General features: G+C 42.1%; 2 protein-coding genes and 1 long non-coding RNA gene across 20 annotated transcripts in view; 1 reads left to right on the forward strand and 2 right to left on the reverse strand.

Moving 5' to 3' along the window:
- Positions 1–298: 298 nt before the first annotated feature.
- LOC121669282 (cilia- and flagella-associated protein 298-like) lies at positions 299–7,227 on the reverse strand. Of its 2 annotated transcripts, XM_042038022.1 has the most exons (7): positions 6,859–7,226; positions 5,583–5,750; positions 4,337–4,404; positions 2,674–2,832; positions 2,204–2,335; positions 786–881; positions 299–696 (listed from the first exon to the last, which is right to left on the reverse strand). In XM_042038022.1, the coding sequence occupies exons 1-7, from the start codon at positions 6,995–6,997 to the stop codon at positions 586–588; spliced, it is 873 nt and encodes a 290-aa protein (XP_041893956.1). In that variant the 5' UTR covers positions 6,998–7,226; the 3' UTR covers positions 299–585. The 2 variants fall into 2 exon arrangements, with proteins under 2 accessions (XP_041893956.1, XP_041893957.1); XM_042038023.1 differs by lacking the exon at positions 2,674–2,832 and having other exon boundaries at positions 6,859–7,227.
- On the forward strand, positions 7,206–8,849 carry LOC121669286. The gene is made up of 2 exons (XR_006017693.1): positions 7,206–7,314; positions 8,221–8,849. It is a non-coding gene; the product is annotated as an uncharacterized LOC121669286 (long non-coding RNA).
- The window catches only part of SYNJ1 (synaptojanin 1), a 49,989-nt gene continuing 37,977 nt past the window's right edge, over positions 8,291–20,302 (reverse strand). For 6 of the 17 annotated variants that reach the window (XM_042038013.1, XM_042038004.1, XM_042038003.1 and 3 more), the window contains 6 exons: positions 19,241–19,288; positions 17,685–17,723; positions 17,552–17,592; positions 14,682–14,790; positions 13,524–13,735; positions 8,291–10,403 (listed from right to left, as the gene is read on the reverse strand). In XM_042038013.1, the coding sequence (XP_041893947.1) occupies positions 9,552–10,403; positions 13,524–13,735; positions 14,682–14,790; positions 17,552–17,592; positions 17,685–17,723; positions 19,241–19,288 (1,301 nt within the window). In that variant the 3' untranslated portion in view covers positions 8,291–9,551. Of the gene's footprint in view, positions 10,404–11,907; positions 11,932–13,523; positions 13,736–14,681; positions 14,791–17,551; positions 17,593–17,684; positions 17,724–19,240; positions 19,289–20,302 lie in introns of all 17 variants that reach the window. The other 11 variants (XM_042038019.1, XM_042038016.1, XM_042038014.1 and 8 more) reach the window with 6 other exon arrangements.

The following is a 20,302-nucleotide window of genomic DNA, read 5'->3' on the forward strand; positions in this document are numbered from 1 at the left end:
CTCTATATACCAGCAATAAAAACTAAACGCAAATAATGAAAATGAAGCAGTCCACAAGTATGTTACTCGTGTTTATACAAAAACACTTCCTTTAAACAATTATTAAGAGGCTACCTCATTTCAAAACGATGGTTTGGAAACAGCTATGTCGAAATGCGAACAAGCACATAAAAAAACCTTCATTCTCCCTGCATTAGTTGGGGGAAGCTCATCTCCTATAAAACAAATTACCTTCTCCAGAGAACACCATCTAACAGTAAGAATGAGAAGAGAGTATAAAGACCACTGAACAACACCAAACATTCCAGTGCATATTTACTAGACCTATTATCTATGAAATAGATTGACACTTCATATCCAAATTACAAGTTTCTAATAAAATACCAAACTTCAAGAGAATTGGTTGAATTCTTTGCAGAGAGAAGTGCTGCTGCAGTCACAGAGAAATATGAACATTTATTGAACACCTAAGGCCACAGAAGTGAAAATTTCAGCTGCTGTCAGAAGAATCTACCACACACAAAACAGGTCCTTGCTGCAAACAAGAGCATCAACTGAGCAGCTTAAGAAGGGGTTTGCAGAGCTTCATCTTGGACCCCATTTGATGTCTTTCACACCGTGAAATTGCCTTTTCAGAGCATGGTTGTCTGCCCACTCAGCATTTAGAAACGAGTCGTCGTCCTCCTCCTCCAGTTTCTGTGGCAGAGAGGGGAGGGAGGCGGTGAGGGACGCAGCCTGAGCTCTATCGGAGCAGCTCAGCTCTCAGGCTCCAAAAGAACACTTACCTTCAGCTCCTCCTGCTTCCTGTAGTAGTACAGCATCATCTCTTTTTGCTCCTCATGACTGATCACAGGCTCCCGCCCTGGAGCTCCTTGTCCTTTCTGGAAGGGAAATTGTAAATGTTGCCGATGGCATTTGTGATACAAAGGAGAAGCTGCTACACAGAGACATCAAAAACCTTTCTTCAGACAACTGGATTGTCAAATTTAATAAGGTCCCTCAGGACAGGAAAATAAATGCTGAGAAACTGCTTCTGCATTCATAGAATCCCAGACTGGTTTGGGTTGGAAGGGACCTTGAAGATATTTTAATTCCAAGCCCCTGCCATGGGCAGGGACGCTTTCCACTAGCCCAGGTTGCTCCAAGCCCTGTCCAACCTGGCCTTGGACACTTCCAGGGATCCAGGGGCAGCCACAGCTGCTCTGGGCAACCTGTGCCAGAGCCTCACTATCCTTACAGGGAAGTAAGGGTTATTTTTTCAAGTGAGGTTTATTTTTTCATCTCTGTATCTGAATCATGCTGTGAAATCTGAATCATTTTGTGGGCATCAGTGGAAGATGCCAACAGGATTGAGTCTATTTTACTTAAGTTTCCACTCTAAAAGACATAATACATCTGTTTTAATGTCACTCTAGACATCTCAGGATATGCCCATATCTTTAGCACCCCTGCTAATACAGACACAGGATGGCTTAGCACTCAGTAAGGCAGGGAAGTAAGGGAGTTACAAACCACTACATATAAAAGGAAATTGCTTATCCAGGCTACTGTACTCCTGGAAGAAATGATGGACCAAGCAGAAAACACCTGCTGTCAGCAACTGCAAACACAGCATCTTGCATGGACATAGTGAATGCTCTCAAGAACGAACAGGGTCTGAGGCAGTTTAGGCAGAGACAAACTCCTATACTGCACCACATTCTTTGAGCAGGTCCTTCAGCTAATTAAACAGACAACATTCCCGGGACCCTAGACTTCAGTGGCTACTGAGATGCCACACCATTTTCCAGTGACCCTGAGAGGAAAGAGAAAGCAATTCTGATCTTCTAAGTGACAAACACATAAATCACCTGACTTACCCCCTTCTCAGGGATGCACTGCAGAACCTGCAGGTGGCAAGATTGGCCATAAAACTTTTCAGTTTGTATTTCATCTATTCTTTAAATACCTCTTTGTACTTGACAAAAACACTATGGAGCAAGAAGTAGCAACCAACTATAGTACATAACTGACAGGCTAAAGAATTACTGAAGAAAAACTCAAGAATATAATCCATTCAAACCATAAAATGGATATACAGTTTTAAGATGCTCAAGCTGGAACTAATCTAATCCATTTTACACTCCTAGGGATAGTTCTCTCCCACGGAGAACAGATAACCAAGGGTGAGGAACTTGTAGAGAAATCTCCGAGCAATACTCACTTTCTGGATCTTGACAATGATGGTTGTTTTTTCATTTTTGCCTACATAGTCAGAGAGCAACTTTGTTTCTTCCAACTGCTTTCCTGCCCACCACAGCTGTGCTTCCGATTCTTTTATAACTTCAGTTCCAGCCTGTGACAAAATAAATAAGGGGAAGAGTTGGGGAGTGTTGTTTCTTGCTTTTTTTTTCCAAAACCGGAATTTTTTTTTTTTTCTGGGGGAAAAAAAAAAAATCTTTCTGGAATTCCTTACATGAAGTGTAATTTTACACTCTACTTCTACGTCTTTCTCCTCATACTCACCTATGGCATTTTTATTTATATTCCATTCAATCTTGATCTAATAGAAACACCTTGGGCAACAAATTCTCCATATTGGAGGTGAAAACAACCTTCACTGATAAGAAGAAGAACAGCATAGCCCATGTTTAACCCAGGGACTACATATAAAGGGAATACATCACTGCATACATGAGTTCCTGACAAGTCTTCTTTATCTTCAAACTCCATCCTAATTGGATCATGTGGAGGCAATCCCATTGGATACACAATCATCACAGCCCCTCGGAGCTGCTCCAACGCATCTTTCACCATCTCCATATTAACACACACATTGGCCTGAACTTGTTTCTGAAATACAGACAAGGATCATTGGTAATACAAACAAACCTGCAGAAAGACTTTGCTTTGTGCCTAGTTCAAAGGTTCAGTGATGGGCTATCTGAGCAGAGCTAACAGGCTGCACAAAGATATTAGGAGTGCAAATTTCCTCATTGGAATACATCTCTCACCTTTGGCGCCTCTGTTTTGCCTGCTTACATGGGATGGGGGAGGAAACAAAAAAAGGAGATCTTCACTAAATTGTGCAGGAGACAACGGCCTGTGGGACACAGGACTCAAACCAGGACACATATGACCACAGATACCAGACAGGAATGCTTTGGCTCCAAGCACTTGTGACTCATGAACATGATTCAAGCCAGCAGAATTAAAGTGAGGGATAGAGAAGGGGCTTAAAACTTGAGAAAAAAGTAAAGCACACATGAGCAGAAGTGTAAAGCTTGGCAAATTGCACAGCTCATGCAGAGACGTGTAAGACCAAGTACTTGAGATCATTCTAAATCCTACTGCAGAGATAAAGAAGAAACATGACATCTGGAAGAGAAGAAATTAAGTTCTTCCCAACAGATTTAAGAGTTTCTTAAGTACTAGGGTAAGGGAATGTTGCCTCCTTGTGGATGTTCTTGATCTGGCTAACTGACCAGTGCAACCTCAAATACACAGGCACATTTCTTCTCTTTTGTCTTTATCAAGTGGCGAACCAAATAAACCACTTCCCAAACTATCCTTAACTCCATTCACAAATTACTAAATTTGTGTTGCAAAGTCCTACAAAAGCTGAAACACAACACAGAGCACCTATAGATCTGGTAATGTGAATTCGAATACCTGAGAACACCATGCCATCAGGGCAAACCTTGTGCTTGTCTTTGAACGCACACACTCAGCAGGACTGAGCATGAGTCCAAGTGCTTGCCAAACCAAGGCCTAATCCCTGCCCCATCCCTGGAAGTGTTCAAGGCCAGGCTGGATTGAGCTCTGAGCAACCTGGTCTAGTGGAAGGCATCCCTAACCATGGCAATGGGGTGGGACTGAATGACCTTTCAAGCCCCTTCCAAACCAAATCATCTGTGATTCTGTGATAATCTAAGAGATTAGAACACATTTTTCAATTAATTGCACATAAAAGTCAAAAGACTTCATGAACTCCAAGAACAGCACAGAATGTAGTTAATTTTTCACCAGAAAGCATGACAAGCATTCACCCAAAGAACACATCAATAGCAAATTGCGTGGATGCGTTCTTTGGGTGAACGTGCTTTAATCATTCCACACGGGCTCGGCTGCCAGCATTCCCTTGGAGTTTAGTATCTGATTCCTTAACCTGTTGAACCACTCACCAAAAGCCTCGAAGAAAATCATTAACCAAAATGTCAGTTTTTATTATGCTATTCACTTCATGGCATTTCGCAACAACTGTCAGTCCTTGCACTGAAAAGTCTGGTTTCATTTAAGATGCCCAGCTCCACAGCACTTTTTAGGAAAGCCCCACACACCACTTGAGGAAACTTACCTTAGAGATTAATGCCTTGGCTTCCTCTACTGTCTTCTTTATAACTTGCTGCATTTTTTCATTTGGAGCTAAAAGTAAGATACATATTTCATAGTTTACACTTACTGCCAAGAAACCAAGCACACAACCTGTCCAGACCCCAGTGTGAGCAAATGAAACAGTATGAAATCGTAAAGCAGGAGAAACACCACCAAGCTACAGCCTATTTGCCAGTTGGATAGTTCATTCCTGTACTTCTTACTAACTTAAGAAACAAGCAGTATTTTTCACAGGACAAATAAACTCACTTTTCCCCAAAGACATGCGACTGGTATTTGCCCCTGGACCCCTGGAAGTGTCCAAGGCCAGGCTGGACAGGCCTTGGAGCAGTGTGGTCTAGTGGGAAGCGTCCTTGCCCATGGCAGCGGACTGGAACAGGATGAGCTTTACGGTCCTTTCCAACCCAAACCATCCTGTGATTCCATGGTTCTATGACCTGGAACTTCATTTGGGACAAAGGTACTAAGTAGAAAGCAACAAACATAATCCCATACCCTCCAAAACATAAACCAAGGCTCCTTCCTTGCTGGCCTGTTGTGGACTGTACTAGCGGATGTGCTTTAAGTGGGCATAACAGCTTGCAGTTGTGTTTTGTTCTAATTAAAATCTCAATCTAATAGCACAGACAGTTTTGCAAATTCACTGTACATTTCATATCACAGTTACCTGTTTTAGTTGATATAACAAGCCTGTCCTCAAAAACAAAAATACTGCTAAAGCATACTCATTCCCAGCTTATGTCCCACTTAAGTGCATCATTTGACAGTACTTGGTTTGGCTTACATATACACACTGTTCAATACTCCAACTTTGTCAATATCATAAGGCTGTCCTCCCACTTACAAACACATGTTCAGTGAATCTGAGTCCCAGGCAATGAGAAAAAAGAAATATTAGAAAAACAACTTGTTAATGTATCTTGGAGTCCCCGGAGAAAACCAGTTCTGAAGTGTACATTTACAAATCGGGAGAGTAAACTAAACTGGAACAGTCAAACTTGCTCCTGGTGATTGTTTATATGCTGAAGATACTGCTCTTTAGGCTTGTAAATCAGCATTACCCCAGGCTGTAACCCAAGACAGAATTCCTGTGTGTTTAACCATTAGTTTGGCTATCCTATTCCAGAATTAGGGATTTGTTGTTCCCTATTATATTATGGATTATCTGTGTCTGAAGGGAGAGAAGCAAGCATTTACATTTGACTTACCAAATCCATTTCTTCGCCCCATTTCATCCTTCCTGAAGACGCTTCCACCGCTTGGGACACACTTCTCTGCCCACTCATCCTTTAACTTCAGCTCTTCGATCTGCTCATCTGCCAGTCCTTGCATATTGTATGGCAAGGAAATACCATGCTCTGCTAGCTCCTCCATCTCTTTAGAGTGTTTAGAGAACAAGATTAAAAGTCTCTGTTACTATAGTCCATTTCCAAAAGGCTTTCACATGATGTACATGCAGGTAAACTGTGCCCCTAGCTTTTAGTTTTTCAACAAGTAAGTACAGGGAATAAATAATGAGGGCTATAAACACATATATATAGATACGGATGCTGTAATAATGTTGAAATTTATACATTTCACATACCCGTAAAACAACGTAACAAATGACACTTGCAGGGACACAAACCTGCATGGTACTTTCTGGCCATAAACCTTTTCTTTTTGGTATTTCCCTAGTCAGATTTTTTAAATTTCAGAGCAGCCTCAGTATGGCCTCAGACACCCCACAAACACTGTGGCTGGTGCACAGCAGGTGTGGGTCAACTGCAGCCCCAGGTCAGGCTCACCTGACAGGAATCTCTGCTCTGACAGCCCTACTGTGGGGCAGGAAAGGTTTTTCAAAGCTGCCTCGGAAGTGAACTCAGCGCTAATTCAGACACATCACAGACTCCACTGCATGTCAGGGGATGTATGTGGTGGCCAATATAACCTCACACACCTGTTGGGGGACTGCTGGTCATAAGGGAGCACTTCACAGTGCCCTGAAGGAGGACTTTGGACAGGGGTCTGGAGTGACAGGACAAGGGGGAACGGCTTCAAACTGACAGAGGGCAGGGTTAGATCGGGTATCAGGAAGAAATTCTTCCCTGTGAGGGTGGGGAGGCCCTGGCACAGGTTGCCCAGAAAAGCTGTGGCTGCCCCTGGAACCCTGGAAGCGTCCAAGTTCAGGTTGGATGGGGCCTGGAGCAACCTGGGATAGTGGAAGATGTCCCTGTCCACGGCAGGGGGTGGGACTGCATGAGCTTTCAGGTCCCTCCCAGTCCAAACCATTCCGCGATTCCGTGACTTAAGCAGCCGCTGCCGGCACACACAGCGAGAGAATTTTCAGCGCTGTGCAGTGCCCTCACTTATAATACCAAAGGCGGGAATTCACACGCGGTGGCACTGTGCGATCACGGCCCCATTAAGTGGGGAGGCGGCGCGTTCCCGCTGCCCGGGCGGCGCCTGAGGGCCGTTCCCGCCCCGCGCGGCCCCCAGCGGTACCTGAGCACAGGCGCTGCACCTTCAGCCGCCCGTTGTGGATGCGAGCGGCGAGCGGCGCCAGCTCGGCCAGGCGGGCGCTGCCCGGCGTCTCCAGAAGAAACTGGCTCTCGCCGCCGCGCTTCACATGCAGCCGCACCATGGCCGGGGCGGGGCGGCCCCTCAGCAACGGAGCCGAGTCCCTGGATACCGGAGGCACGGAGGGAGCGCGGGGACCGGCCGCGCCCGGCGCTTCGGGACGCCCTGAGAGCGCGGTGGGGCCGCTGCCGCCCCCGCCGGCAGCACCAGGATCCTTCGGGATCCGCCGGGCCACTCCGGAGACGCCGCCACCGCAACGGCGCCTCCGCCGGTCCCGCGGCCGCTTCCGCTTCCGGCCACCCCGTGAGGGCACGGGAGCCGCTTGAAGGGCTCGCGCGCCGCGCCCGGTGTTGGAAACACTAGAACGTCTCAATAATTGCAGTTAAGGAGTTTAACTGCCTTTTAAATTAATTATTTTAATTAATCGTCACCTATACGTATATAAATTATAAATAGTGGACTATTCTTAAATTGCTCTCAGCCAGCATTTAGAAAAATTGTCATAAGCTATTTTTGTGGGAACAGCTTGGCAAAAGTACTGAAACATTCAGTTTCGAGAAACTAACTCTGATATGCTCCCATGAACAAAGCCCGGGGGAGAAAGAGGGAGTGGTGAGGTTGGACATCTAGAAAGCAGAATTTATGGATCACAAGGACACTGCAGAAACTACCAGATAAAGATTCAGCATTGGAAATTCCCTACTAAAGGGAAATATAGAAGACGACTAAAAATATGGACTAATTAGCATAAGAAGTGAGAAATCAGTAACCATTAAAGGACAGATTACTAATGAATGAAAGATAATTATGTAATTTAGAACCAGTAAACATTAACGTCTTTGTTTACTAAAACGTATCAGTAAGTGCAAAAGTTCTGTATCAGGGTCTGTGTGGAGGCTGGAATTTTGTCAGCCACACATCCCCTGGCCAAGAGTAAAGTAATGCCTGACTCGCTGACACTAAAAAGATGGTCTTAGAGGGCTTTATTTATCCTGAACATTTTAGAGGATTTGGTAACACAGGGGCACAGAGAGAGAGGAACCACCGGGATCATAAGGGCAGGAATATTTCACGCATACCTGGGTGTCCCAGGGGAAACAGCCATGGACAGGTGAGTGGGACTGGGACAGGGAACACCGGGAACAGAGTCCAGGGACATGTGGGGAGTGGGTCCCACCTCCATCCTCTGTGTTTTCACAGCGTTTACTGTTGCTCGTTGCCCCCGTCAACACACGGCAGCGCCTTACTACAGCTCATATATATATATATATATGTATATTTATACAGGTGCTGGAATTCTGGAGCATTCCCCGTGGTCCCCACAGTCCTGTGAAGTGCAGAGGTGCCGCACACCAGGTACAGTTCAGACAGATAGTTTTTAATCACTGCAATTAAATATTTGACAACATATTGATCACGTGACTCCCACTAGCAAAAAGTTCCCCCCCAAATTTGGTTTGCTAATGTAAGAATATACCAAAACATCAACCACACAGATGTTTGCAGCAACAGCATAAAACAAGGTAACTCACACACTGAAGCACAAGTAGTACCACTGCTGTTCCAAATGTACAACTTGAATGACCTGAACGGAAAAAAGCGCAATAGAAAACTCACTGTCACTCCTCTAGGCGGCTGCCGCTCATGGCTGACCAGGGGCTGTCCGAAGGAATAGTGGATTATTTCACGGATCATACTGTGAGAGCATTTGAGGATGTAAAAAGCGTGCTGCCCTGGGGTGTTTCACTACTCTAAATACAATCCAAGCATGTTGTTTCACCCCCTGGCTGGCACGCTACATAGGCTGCAACTGGTAAATACTGCTTTGTATCTCAGAAGCCAAGGGGATTTTTTTTCCAGAGGTTGAGGAAAAGCTTGCTGTATCAGCTGTTTCCAATTTGTGGAAAAAAAAAGAAGTATAGTTAAAATAGTAATGAATAAATGGATGATATGGAACAATTATTCTGAATTAGTGCTAGTGAGTGTATGTCACAATAGGATTTAATAACTGAAATGTACTGACGCAGGAGAGTAATTTAATATATTAATATGCAAAGTTTTGTTTCTATTCTGAAAGTAAACTATTTTTGTTGTGCCTCAAATTCAAATATAAGCTTCACAAATATCCATAGCCTCTGTTATAAATTAAACAGCTTCTAAACAATACTTGTCAACATTCAAATCTCAATAAACTTTGGCAGCTCTTTGGTAAATACTTATAAATATCAACTAACAAAACAGTCAAAAGGGAGGGGGGAGGCTACCAGTAGGGAGCCTCTTCTTGTGAAATTCCACAAAGGGGAACAGAAATGAAAGAGCTCCCTAAGCAAAATCTATGTCCAGGATTGATAGATTTTAGTGAGACAGTAGCTCACCCATCTCTTTTTGTGTATTCAAATACTATTACATCGGGATTTTAATAAACTTCAGACAATTTTTTGTGCTCCATCATATATACACATTCAAAATTTATACACAAGCAGAAGTGGCTTTTTATGAGCAGAGTTAAGTTTCAGTGCATTTTACAATTAATTATTGCACACAGAATAATCTCAAATGCCCAATTATTCTACTGGATAAATGTAGCAACAAATATTACCTCATGTATCTCTGACCATCTATCTTTCTGTAAAATCATGAGTTGGTGACACCTTGGGTGCCGGGGAGGGGAAGGGATCTGCGGGGGACCTGTTGCTGGTTGCTCTGGATGGTACAGGGGGTGCAGGTGGTTTTCTTGCTGGCATTGTACAGAAGCAATCAGTAGAACTTTTATTCCAGTCACCATCAAAGTTAAAGTCCGAACCAAGGAAAGTCTTCTGTTCAGTTCCCAGCAAACTTGGGCATCCAGCTGATTTCCCGGAGCCAAGTCGCTTAAAATCCGGGACACTTGCAGATGGCTTTAGCTTCATGTTGAAGTTCTCATCCTCGTCAAATGTCACCCACCCTTTGGGCTGTATGTTTTCTACCTTGAGAGATTTACTTCGCAAGCAAAATGTGTTTTCAGTTGCATCTACAGGAAATACAGGCTTGCTTGTGTTACAGCTGGGGGGGGGCAGAGAAGGGAATGGGTGGGAAGCAGCAGGTCCTACCAGTACCTGTGAGGTTATCCCAGACTCCCGCGTTTCTGTCCTAAAGGGGTTCCCAGCGTTAGGAGTTCTTTCAGTGAATGGATTTGAGCAGTTCAGCCCAGTAATAAAGGGATTTGGAGAGCTGTGCTGATGCTCCTGGGATGAGTGAAAGGTTGGAATAGGAGGCATTGCTGGCATGCAATTTACAGTTTTCGAATTATCAGCACTTCTTTGTGTTGCTGAAGGCAACTGTATCAACTCCTTCTGGTTTAAGGTTGGAGCAGGTGATGTTCGGACAGACGTCTGCATCTTGGACACGAGCAGCTGTAATGACAGGTCTTCAAAAGGGTCACTGTTGAGCTGGGGTTCAGGGTTAGTGATGCATGTCCCGTTGGGATTCAGCTGCAAAGGAAACAACGTGCTCAGGAATCACAGCTGGTTCTGGGTTATTCCTATCTCCCCCATTCTCACTCGTCAGCTGAAGCTTAAACCCAATTTTGCTTTAACTAGAACAGAAACAACAGCCTGAACCCCCTGCCTAACAAAAAGCCTGTAAGTTGTTAAACACCACTTCCTCCCCTCAGCAGCTGATGCAGCTGGGACCTGCTTCCTGCAGGTCACAATCCTAGCAAAAAACACTAAGTGAAAGTTGGGTAAGAAAATGTTCGGGAAATGCTACTGTAGAGTAAACAAGGGATAGCCCAGCACAACTATGAAATGAAAAGCTCCAGGTTACATTGTTTGGGAATTTATCATACTGATGTTACAAGCAGCATTAAAGCACCACAATGAAAGGAAACATTAGTGTTATTAGAATATGCAGTCAGACATTTCTATGTAGACAGGCATCCGTAGGCATCTCCAGTACTTCTTGGCATGGAAAGGGACAATCACTGATTTCACATTTAAAATAACAAGTTACCCTTGGAGAAGATCATTTTCTCCACAGAATTTCTCAGCTTTTAAAACCAAAATATTCCTGTTTTTACACATTGCTTCAAACAACAATGCAACTTTTTTACCTCGTATGAACTGTCCAAAAAGGTGGAGTACCTACTTTGTTCAGTATGCACACCGACAGAATAGAGTTTGGAACTTCCCCATATCAAATGAATTAAGCCGAAGTTAAAACAGCTTCTAAGAATTCAAATGTTACAAGAAGATTTTATGATTTCAACAGATAAACTTAATATACCCAAACAGTTGAACTAGCCGTCTATAGTTGAAGCCTTTTGCAAAGTAATATTAAAACAAAGGCATTGAGTAACTTTAAGGGAAAATGTGAAAAATTGAACTGTAGAAGGAATAGAAATCAAATGCAGCCTGGCACCAGCTGGTTAAACTCTGTGGCCATTTAAAAGCACAAGATCCCAAAGAAACTAGGAATCCAAATTGCTCCTTATTCTAAGTAAAAATTTGTTCTGAGTAATTCTGGAACCAAATGCTTTTAAAATTGTAACAGTTTATTTTACTTTGGGTCATAGTAAGTTTTCTGTTCCCTGAGAAATGTGAAATATGGGGTTTAGTTTGAAAAATATTTTGACAGTGCAATAGCATCAGGATTTATTTGCTTTAAAGAGGACATTTATTGCCAACGCTGATCTTTTTTTCCCCAAACAGACCGAGACCAGGAGGTTCAGCACTGAGTAAGCAACATAGGTGAGGGTCCAATTGTTTCACAAAAGATGATGATGCAAAATAGCTTCTCTGGCACTAATAAATGCAGTCTCATTTTTAAACCCATTATGAAAGGAAAAAGCAAACTATGGTATGACAGTCAATCCATGAATGCAGACAGGTGGTTTTTAACAGGGATGGGACTGCAGATGTATGAAAACATCATTCATACATCTTTTCTGCTTGAATAGATGGAGACCACATACAAGATTGGTAAATAGTCAGATACCTGTTACCCTGACGGTTGCTCCTGCTTGTGAAAGAGAAACAGACATCAAAGGAAAGAAAGTTAGGAAGAAAATCCAAGAAACAAAGCAACCTCATGTTAAAAATACTTTCAGAAGTTTTCACAAAGCCATGTTTTGAGCTATGAATACAAACCACAAGTATTTACTACACACACTACACTAAATTTTCAATTTCTGTTGCATTCTACTGTAAGCTTGGCCATTAAGGGTCATAAAGAAAACCAACTCAAGTCCATTCTAATGATATTTCCATACAGACATTCATTGTGCAGCTGATTGTGCTACTTTTTGGAGACGAATTAAAAGGATCTGAGCAGGCATGGTCTCATTCTAGTAATCTATTAACATGAAAAGGCCCATAGCTCTCATTCTGGGAACTGTGTTGGTATAATCCCTCATCTATAGTAACAGTTTTGCAAGCCGAAAAAGCCATAATGCTTCTCATTCTATGAAAAACTAGAATCTGCTTTCTTTACAATAAAGACAATCTATTTACAATAACTAATTCTCTTTTTCAATGTATGGATGCAAACAGAGTCCTGAATATTCACACTGTACAAGCAATTATTTTTATAAGGAGAGATTTAGGTTCTTCAATATCACAATCAAGATTTGCACAGAAGGATGGGCTTGGAATTCACTACCTCTCAAAAGACCTTGTATTTCTTTAAAGACCTTTCCTCAGAAAACTGCATTTTTTTGTCTAAGTTTCCAAAATGAAAAGCAGTTTACAGGCAAAGAAAGAGGTTCAGGAGAAAGAAAGGAAAAGCATTTAAAGATTTTTTTCAATTTGAATTCAAAAATCAGCTCACTAAGGACTGAATTTGGCTGCTTCCCTGTGGTACAAAATAGGCATTAACTGCTGTAGCAAAAAATGACTACAGACGTGGGCATAAGGAAAAACCCGAGCAGCACTGAAAACCTGCATCTGCATTTTTAAGCAGTAGTAAGAAACTATGGCTTTTCCTAGAAAAAATTGGTGGTTTTTTATTTTAACAGTCTAAATGGTCCCAGAGAACACAATGTTAATGTTGCTGTATGAATTTTTCACATTATTTGGATAGGTTTCTATATTTTAACTGACACTGGGGAATGGGGAGAATTCTATTTCTCTTAAGTATTTATTAATATATTGATTTAATTTATTCATTTATTTATCATACAGTGATAAATAATGAATGATCACCAACATAAAGCACCACATCATGCAGTAACTATTTAAAACCTGTGCTAGCTACTTACTATACAGCTTGTCATGCACATATCATTATAAAATTTAATTTTTTAGATTGAGTGTTTTTCATTCAAAGTTGCCAAATGACAACATAACTTCATGAATGAGCTGTCCATAAGTTGTAAGCCCATCATAAAAAATCCTTAATTCAATGTTTAGTATTTAAGATGTTATTCATGGACAACACATAAGCAATTAGTACTCTCCTAGGGCCCCACAACCATTGAATCCCATCTTTGGACCCTTGTTTTTGTTTCTGTGTTTGCTTCAGGGGTTCCTCACAAGTCTGCAGCATCCGGTACAAGCTGTGTTAATTTACATAGTGAAAGAATGTATCTATGAGGGTTTTTTTTTTTTACTTACTTGCTGCTGGGAAGGAGCAGGTTCAGAAGGCAAACTGTGAGATGAGCGGCTACGGGGCGGCGGCTGGGGGGGCTCCAGACTTTGTGGGGCACTTGCCTGAGACGGATGCGGTGCCACAGGGATCAGGGGCTCCTGCATCCTGAGCACGAGAGCGCTGGGCTGAGCAGGTCCAGCAGCCTGAGGCTTTAGCGGTTCAGGAAGCAATGGTGAGCCTGGAAGTACATTTCCAGTGATTTTCAGGGTAACTAACTGTAACAAATCTGAAGGATGGCAGGGTGGAGAAGCACCAGAGCGAACTGCAGAGGAAGGGGCTGTGAGAACAGCAGGTGTTCATGGCAATGAGACTAGAAACCATCAAAAACTCAGCGGATCCCCATTAAAAATTGTTACTAAAGCTTAAGCTGGCAGAGGGCAGAGTTAGATGGGATATAAGGAAGAAATTCTTCCCTGTGAGGGTGGGGCGGCCCTGGCACAGGTTGCCCAGCAAAGCTGTGGCTGCTCCTGGAACCCTGGAAGTGTCAAAGGCCAGGATGGATGGGGCTTGCTGCAAGCTGGGATAGTGGAAAGTGTCCCTGCCCACAGGCAGGGGCTTGGAATTAAATTATCTTCAAGGTCCCTTCCAACACAAACCATGCTGTGATTTTACACAAAACAGAGAACCAGAAGCCACGTCACTCCTAAATGTACTTCAGTTGTATCGAAAAGTATTTTGGAAGTCACTTTTATAAAATGTATATTTATGTATTTATAAAGATAAAGGGTTTTTTTAAACTGTAAGTTTAGGAAGCTGCTTTGAGAGTCAGATATAAAAGCTATTCCAAATCTTACGAGTACAGAACAACCAGTGCATAGAGAGTCTGGTCATCAATAGCCACAATGGCACACACCAGCATGCTCAGACCAAAACCATCTTTGCAGAGTTTCTCTGCTACCATGAAATCTGTGGGTCAAGATCTCATGTGATCTTGAGATCAGCATCTAGAAAGGGTCTGCAATACTTCTGGATGCTTAACACAAACTGTGAAATGTTATTACACTCAAGAATCTCAATTTCTAGTGAAAAGTGGAGACATCTGTTGAAAACAAAGCATTCAAACCACGGACCGTAGCTCTTGACTGAATAGTGACATTTATATTTAACTTCCAAAGGAAACTTACCCCTGGGTGGTTCGACTGGTTTGGTCTGAGTTTCAGGTGCTGGCCTTGCCCCCGAGGGACGGACATGGCTTTGTGGGGCGCTGATAACTCCAGCTCGAGGAGGAACAGTCTGACAGGAAAGTTGGTTAAAAAAAAAAAAAAGTATTTTAGTTCTACTTTGGATCTGTAGTCATCTACTGCTAAATGATTCAGGATAATCAGGATTCTGTGAAAAATAAATTCTTTGATAACAGCTACTGAACCGATTTTTTTATGCACAGGCAAAAACAAAGAATGTATTTTCAAAACATGATGATGGTTCAATTCAAAGCAAAGGATTTTTACAACCATTTTCAACTTCACAGAAATACTTACCTGTGCAACGATGTTAGAAACAGTTACTATTTTGCTAGTATTAATAAGATAATTTACCTAAGTCTGTGAATTGTTGTAAGCAACAAAACCAACAAGAACAACTACTTTATTTGGAGGTCTCCTGTTTCTCAACAAGCACTATTAATGAAACACACATTCTGCCTCATCTGAAGGCTGAAGTCTCCCTAAAGTTGATGGAAGAAAAGTTAATACGTTCAGAACGTAAATTTAAAAGTCTACATCAGTACTTAAAGAGACACAGGAAGCTATTCCAGATTACAGTTGAAGAAGAGTAAATTACACAGACCACACTGAAAGCTGAATAAAAGGCCCTGGGATAAAAATGCAAGAGTTCAAGGGCAAAAAGACTGTAAGATGAGATAGTTTGTAAGATTTGTTCCCTGTAAAATGCTGTGTACCAAAAGACATTCTAGGAATGGTTTTCAGAGCAAATCCTATTGCACAAATTAATTAGAAACAAGCAAAGAAACGTTACCACTATAAAAAAGGTGTGATTTGTGATCTTAGTTTTACTAGATACATGTCCCTGACTTTGTATATTGTTCGATTCCTTATGCTTGGCTGAGTCCATTCACCAACGTTCCAAACTCTTTTCAGCCACCTGATCTCAGAAATTCCTGTCTGGTCTGAGATTGCCAAGGTGTGTTTTGTTATTTCTTTGAATACTCTGATAGTAGGCAGGAAGATGATTGGATTATACACCAAAATGTATTAAAAAAATCAAACAGGAACAGGAAAGAAAGGAAGTGCCAATCAGCCCTCAGGATCCCTCAGTGGGAAGCAGCACCCACTGCAGCTACTGTCCCTGGTCCTGAAATTCTTGAAATGAAACCCAGAAATTACCTGAGACAAAGGAAAGAAACATTCCTAGAATCCACGAGTGGTTAGAGTTGGGAGGGACCTTAAAACCCATCCAGTTCCTGCCACAGGCAGGGACACCTTCCACTGTCCCAGGCTGCTCCAAGCCCCGTCCGACCTGGCCTTGGACACTTCCAGGGATCCAGGGGCAGCCACAGCTTCCCTGGGTACCCTGTGCCAGGGCCTGCCCACCCTCACAGGGAACAATTCCTTCCTTATATCCCATCTAGCCCTGCCCTCTGTCAGTTTGAAACCATTCCCCCTTGTCCTGGCACTCCAGATCCTCGGAAACAGTTCCTCTTTCTCCGTCTCTCTTGTAGCTCCCTTCAAGTCCTGGAATGTTAGATAGGAAATCCAAACAAGGGTTGAGCTAAGGCATCTTAGATGTTTTTTCAGGCCTTCTATTATGTTTGGGGTTTTTGGAGCCTTTTTTGGTTTGTTTTGTACTTTCTGTTTTCATAATATGGACAAAAAAATGTTGCTCTTATGCCAGTTCCAAGACACTGGTGAAGACTCTTCTGTACATCCGATTTTCTTCTGATTTAAAAATGGCAAATCCTGTGCTAGCTCCAGATTATGAGGAGAAAAAAAATGGAAAAAAAGGGAAGCACACATGATGAATGAATACATTCTTTCCTATATATATCCACCAGTTCTTCTTCATCCAAATTTTAGAGGTGGCCATTTTACACTTCCGGGAAAATAAAAAAGGAGCCAAGATCATGAATTGTTCACTGTGAGAATCAATCTCTTTAAGACAAATCAATCAGTAAAATTTATTTCAATGGAGACTTTCAACAGTAGTTTCCAGCAGTTCCAATACTGCAATACGCTGCAAAGTCAAAAAATTATCACCAAACAATCCCATTTCTCCGTAATTCTTTAAGAAGACCTGTACCTATTAAAACACTTTCCTCTTCCCTCTCACAAGGCTCCTACTTGCTACTGTTAAGAAAAATTAGGCAGGTATCTTCCATCTCTTGATTCCCTGCATGGAGTGAAACATTTGAATGCCCATAAATTCCTTCATTCCCTTCCTTCAGTTCAGTTCCACAAATAAAGGAATGAAATGCAGAACTAATATATGTTGAAACAGTTGAATGTTTCATTTTTACACGAAGACCTTTATGAGAATTAATCTTTAACACACGGTACAAAATTCCCTAACACACCAAGTAATCATAAGATGTCAAGCACTTATGTAATCCATCTGGCCTGTAAGCAATTAACTACTATCACAAATTACGTTCCAGCACAGAAGAGAATGCATTTTATCACACCAACCAGTAAGAATGTACAATACAAAGAGTAACTTCGCAGTTATTTGAAAGGAGATGTCAAATGTGTATCTGGGAGCCTATTATGTGATTGCAGAATGCAAAACAATCAAGTTACATCCAGTGTGTGTGTGTGTGTATATATATATATATATACACACACATACACACATATATATGCGCTGCTTTTTTACCCCCGTAGACAGGAATAGACAGGAATTGCTGAGATAATTAACTCATAGAAGCTGTAAACCCTCCAGCCAATTTAGCAGATTTCTAATGTCTGTTATGACTTACAGACAACTTGATGTAATAAAGAGCAGACACTTAGCAGGAAAATTACTTGAAAGCAATACTTACCGGTCTGGTTGTACTCGCTGAATGTGGAGGCTGATTACGAGCTGTAACAGATAGTAGAGATTACTGACTTAGCACTTATTTCAAAATCAACTTCTGTCTGTATCATAATTAGTAGAAAGCATGTATCTATTACCTAAGTTATCTTTTCTTTGTGTTCCAGGGCTTTTTTGTGCTTTGAAGCATGGAAAAAAAAGTAGATTATCTGTGTTAGATAAGCCACAAATGGGTATTAGATGGCGATGTCACATTACTACTACTGAGAATGGAAGCAAGGAGATACCAGTCATTTTTTCAAAAGTTATTACATACCCACCAGCTGTCACTAACACACTCTTATCCCATGGCACACATGAAGTCATCTGACCCTTTTTATTACAAATTATTCAAATCACATCCTATTTGTTGCAAGCTAAAGACACCCATTTGGTACAGGTACCCTGTGCTCTCAGTTATGCTGAAAGTTGTTTTGTTTTGTGGTGTATTCTGTAGATGTTCTACCAGCAGTGGTTAAAACAAAGGGAACTGATCTAACACTTCCTGACCCCACTCTCTGCATTTATGGGATAAATCTGTTAGAGCACCAGCTTCACCCATGGCCATGCTGATGACAACCTCAGATGCAATATTCAAATTGGTAAGCGCAAGAGATGAAAAAATTACCTTTAGCTCAGACAAGTGCACAATTTCTAACAGGCAGAGAGGTTCGGGATTCTGGCTTGTGCCTCTGCTGCTTATTTCCCAGGAAGGCAAAGTCACCATGTCAGTGACAGTACGTTGAAGGAATTCTGTGGTGCATCACACCGTTTATCAAATTGGCTCCCAACTATTAGACTGCCCTGGAATCAGTCAGAATGGGCTTCTGGGTACTGTTCTCAGTGATGCAGCTCTGGTGCCAGTTTACCCTCCTTGGAGCAGGAAGCTGGAGTGGATAACCACCAAAGGTGCCTTCCAACCTCAAATATTCTATGCATAGAGTGATTTTGCCAATTTAGAAAAATGAACCAACAATGCGGCCAAAATTAATTGCAGCATAGAGGAGGAAACCCTGCCAGTGACTCTACTAGGACTTGTATTGCTATTTGCTGTGAAGGATGCATTCCTGAAGGATGAGGAAGAAACCCAAGCCTGTGACTCTGCTGGCATGGCTAAAGCACGACCCATCCAGCAGCAGTCCCATGTACTCCAACCAGAATGGTGCAAGAGAAATGCTCCTCGTAACCGTGTTACACACGGCTGGCTATCAGAATCAAAATACCTACATCGTGCTCTTTAGAAAGAGGCAACATATTAAATTACAAACCAAATGGTTTAAATGGAAGTTTCTCTCCTCAGAATATGTAGTTCTTTATGAAAAGTCAGGCTCCCTAGATTCCTGATTTAGTTACAGGTATAAGAGTCACTCTGATGACCAGTCAGCTACGGCTTCCTCTGAGAGTCAGCCTTAAAAGCCTTCTGGATTAGGGCACTCTAAGTTTTCACTTAGTTTTTCATACATGCCTTCTGTAACAATTCCCACCATCATTGAAAACCAGGAAGCAACTTGGCTGTGTGAAAGCTACGCTAAATAAAAGAAGAAAGAGCCTACATGACAAAGACCTTCATGGAACCACCTTTAGTATCAAAAGGGTAATAATATTGCTCAAGTGAAATTAGAAATCCATTTATAGAATACAAAAATCGTTATGTTACCTTCTACTTCTCTCTTAGCTACCCCAGGACTGGGAGGAGCTCCAAGACCTTTTCAGAGAAAGAAGAGAAGCTGTACATTGCATAAGAAAAGCAGTAGATTGAGAAAGAAAAACCAGAAAGAACACTGCCACAAGACAGCTTTACACACTTTAACTCTGGTCTAGATAGATTACAGTCACCTGTAGGAAATAACTGCAGCCGCATGGGGAACCAGACCGGTGGGAATTACAAATCAGCAAGTACAATCGTGTTTAGTAACATCTATTATTTTAATTTTACATTGCAGCTGAAAGAGAATTTAATTTCTTCAAAATGTTCACTCTCCACAAACCTTTAGCTATCCAGTGTGATCTGACATGCCCGTCTTGAACCTCTCATAAAGCAGAGCACAGACCTGTACTCAAACACGAGGGAATAAATGAGCACGGCACTTACACCCTGCAACATTAAGCCTGATCCCTGTCATTCAGAACACTGAGTAGTCTGTTTCTGCCACGGTACATCTGAATAAGCAATGTGATGGAAGCAATGCTTCCCACTTTGTAGAATGTATTGTATCCTGCAGAACTGTATCACTAAATTGCCTCCATGCAGCACTGTGCATCTGGGACAGCTGTATCAATTGGTTTAACAGTTCGGATTGAGAGAAAGATGATTTTCAAACATGCATAACCATGATGAATTATTTTATTTCTGCAATATCATCAAGCATATACTGGGTTCCTAAAACTATACGGCAAAAACATGGCAGGACACAGACATGAGAGAAATACTGAAGGCATCCCTTAGCTATGACACAGCCTCCTGCTTTCTCACCATGTGCCCATGTGTGGGATCTGCCCAGGAGCTGTGATCTGTGAGTTCTGTCACAGAGTGGGCAGAGTGAAGGCTGCACATGAGGTTGAAATGGGACTGTCTCCAGAGATGTCAGAGCTCTGCTTTGGCTGATCATCTGTTTCAAAGATGCTAAATTCTAGCATGTGTTATCTCTTCTGGCTGAGATCCAGGCTCTGCCAATTCCCATCGCAAGTTTCTGACCACGAACGTCTCTCTGAGAGGAGC

This window comes from Corvus kubaryi, unplaced genomic scaffold (assembly GCF_017639235.1).
Source record: "Corvus kubaryi isolate FWS band 111438036 unplaced genomic scaffold, C.kubaryi_AGA036_p1.0 37391, whole genome shotgun sequence".
Lineage (NCBI taxonomy): Eukaryota > Metazoa > Chordata > Aves > Passeriformes > Corvidae > Corvus > Corvus kubaryi.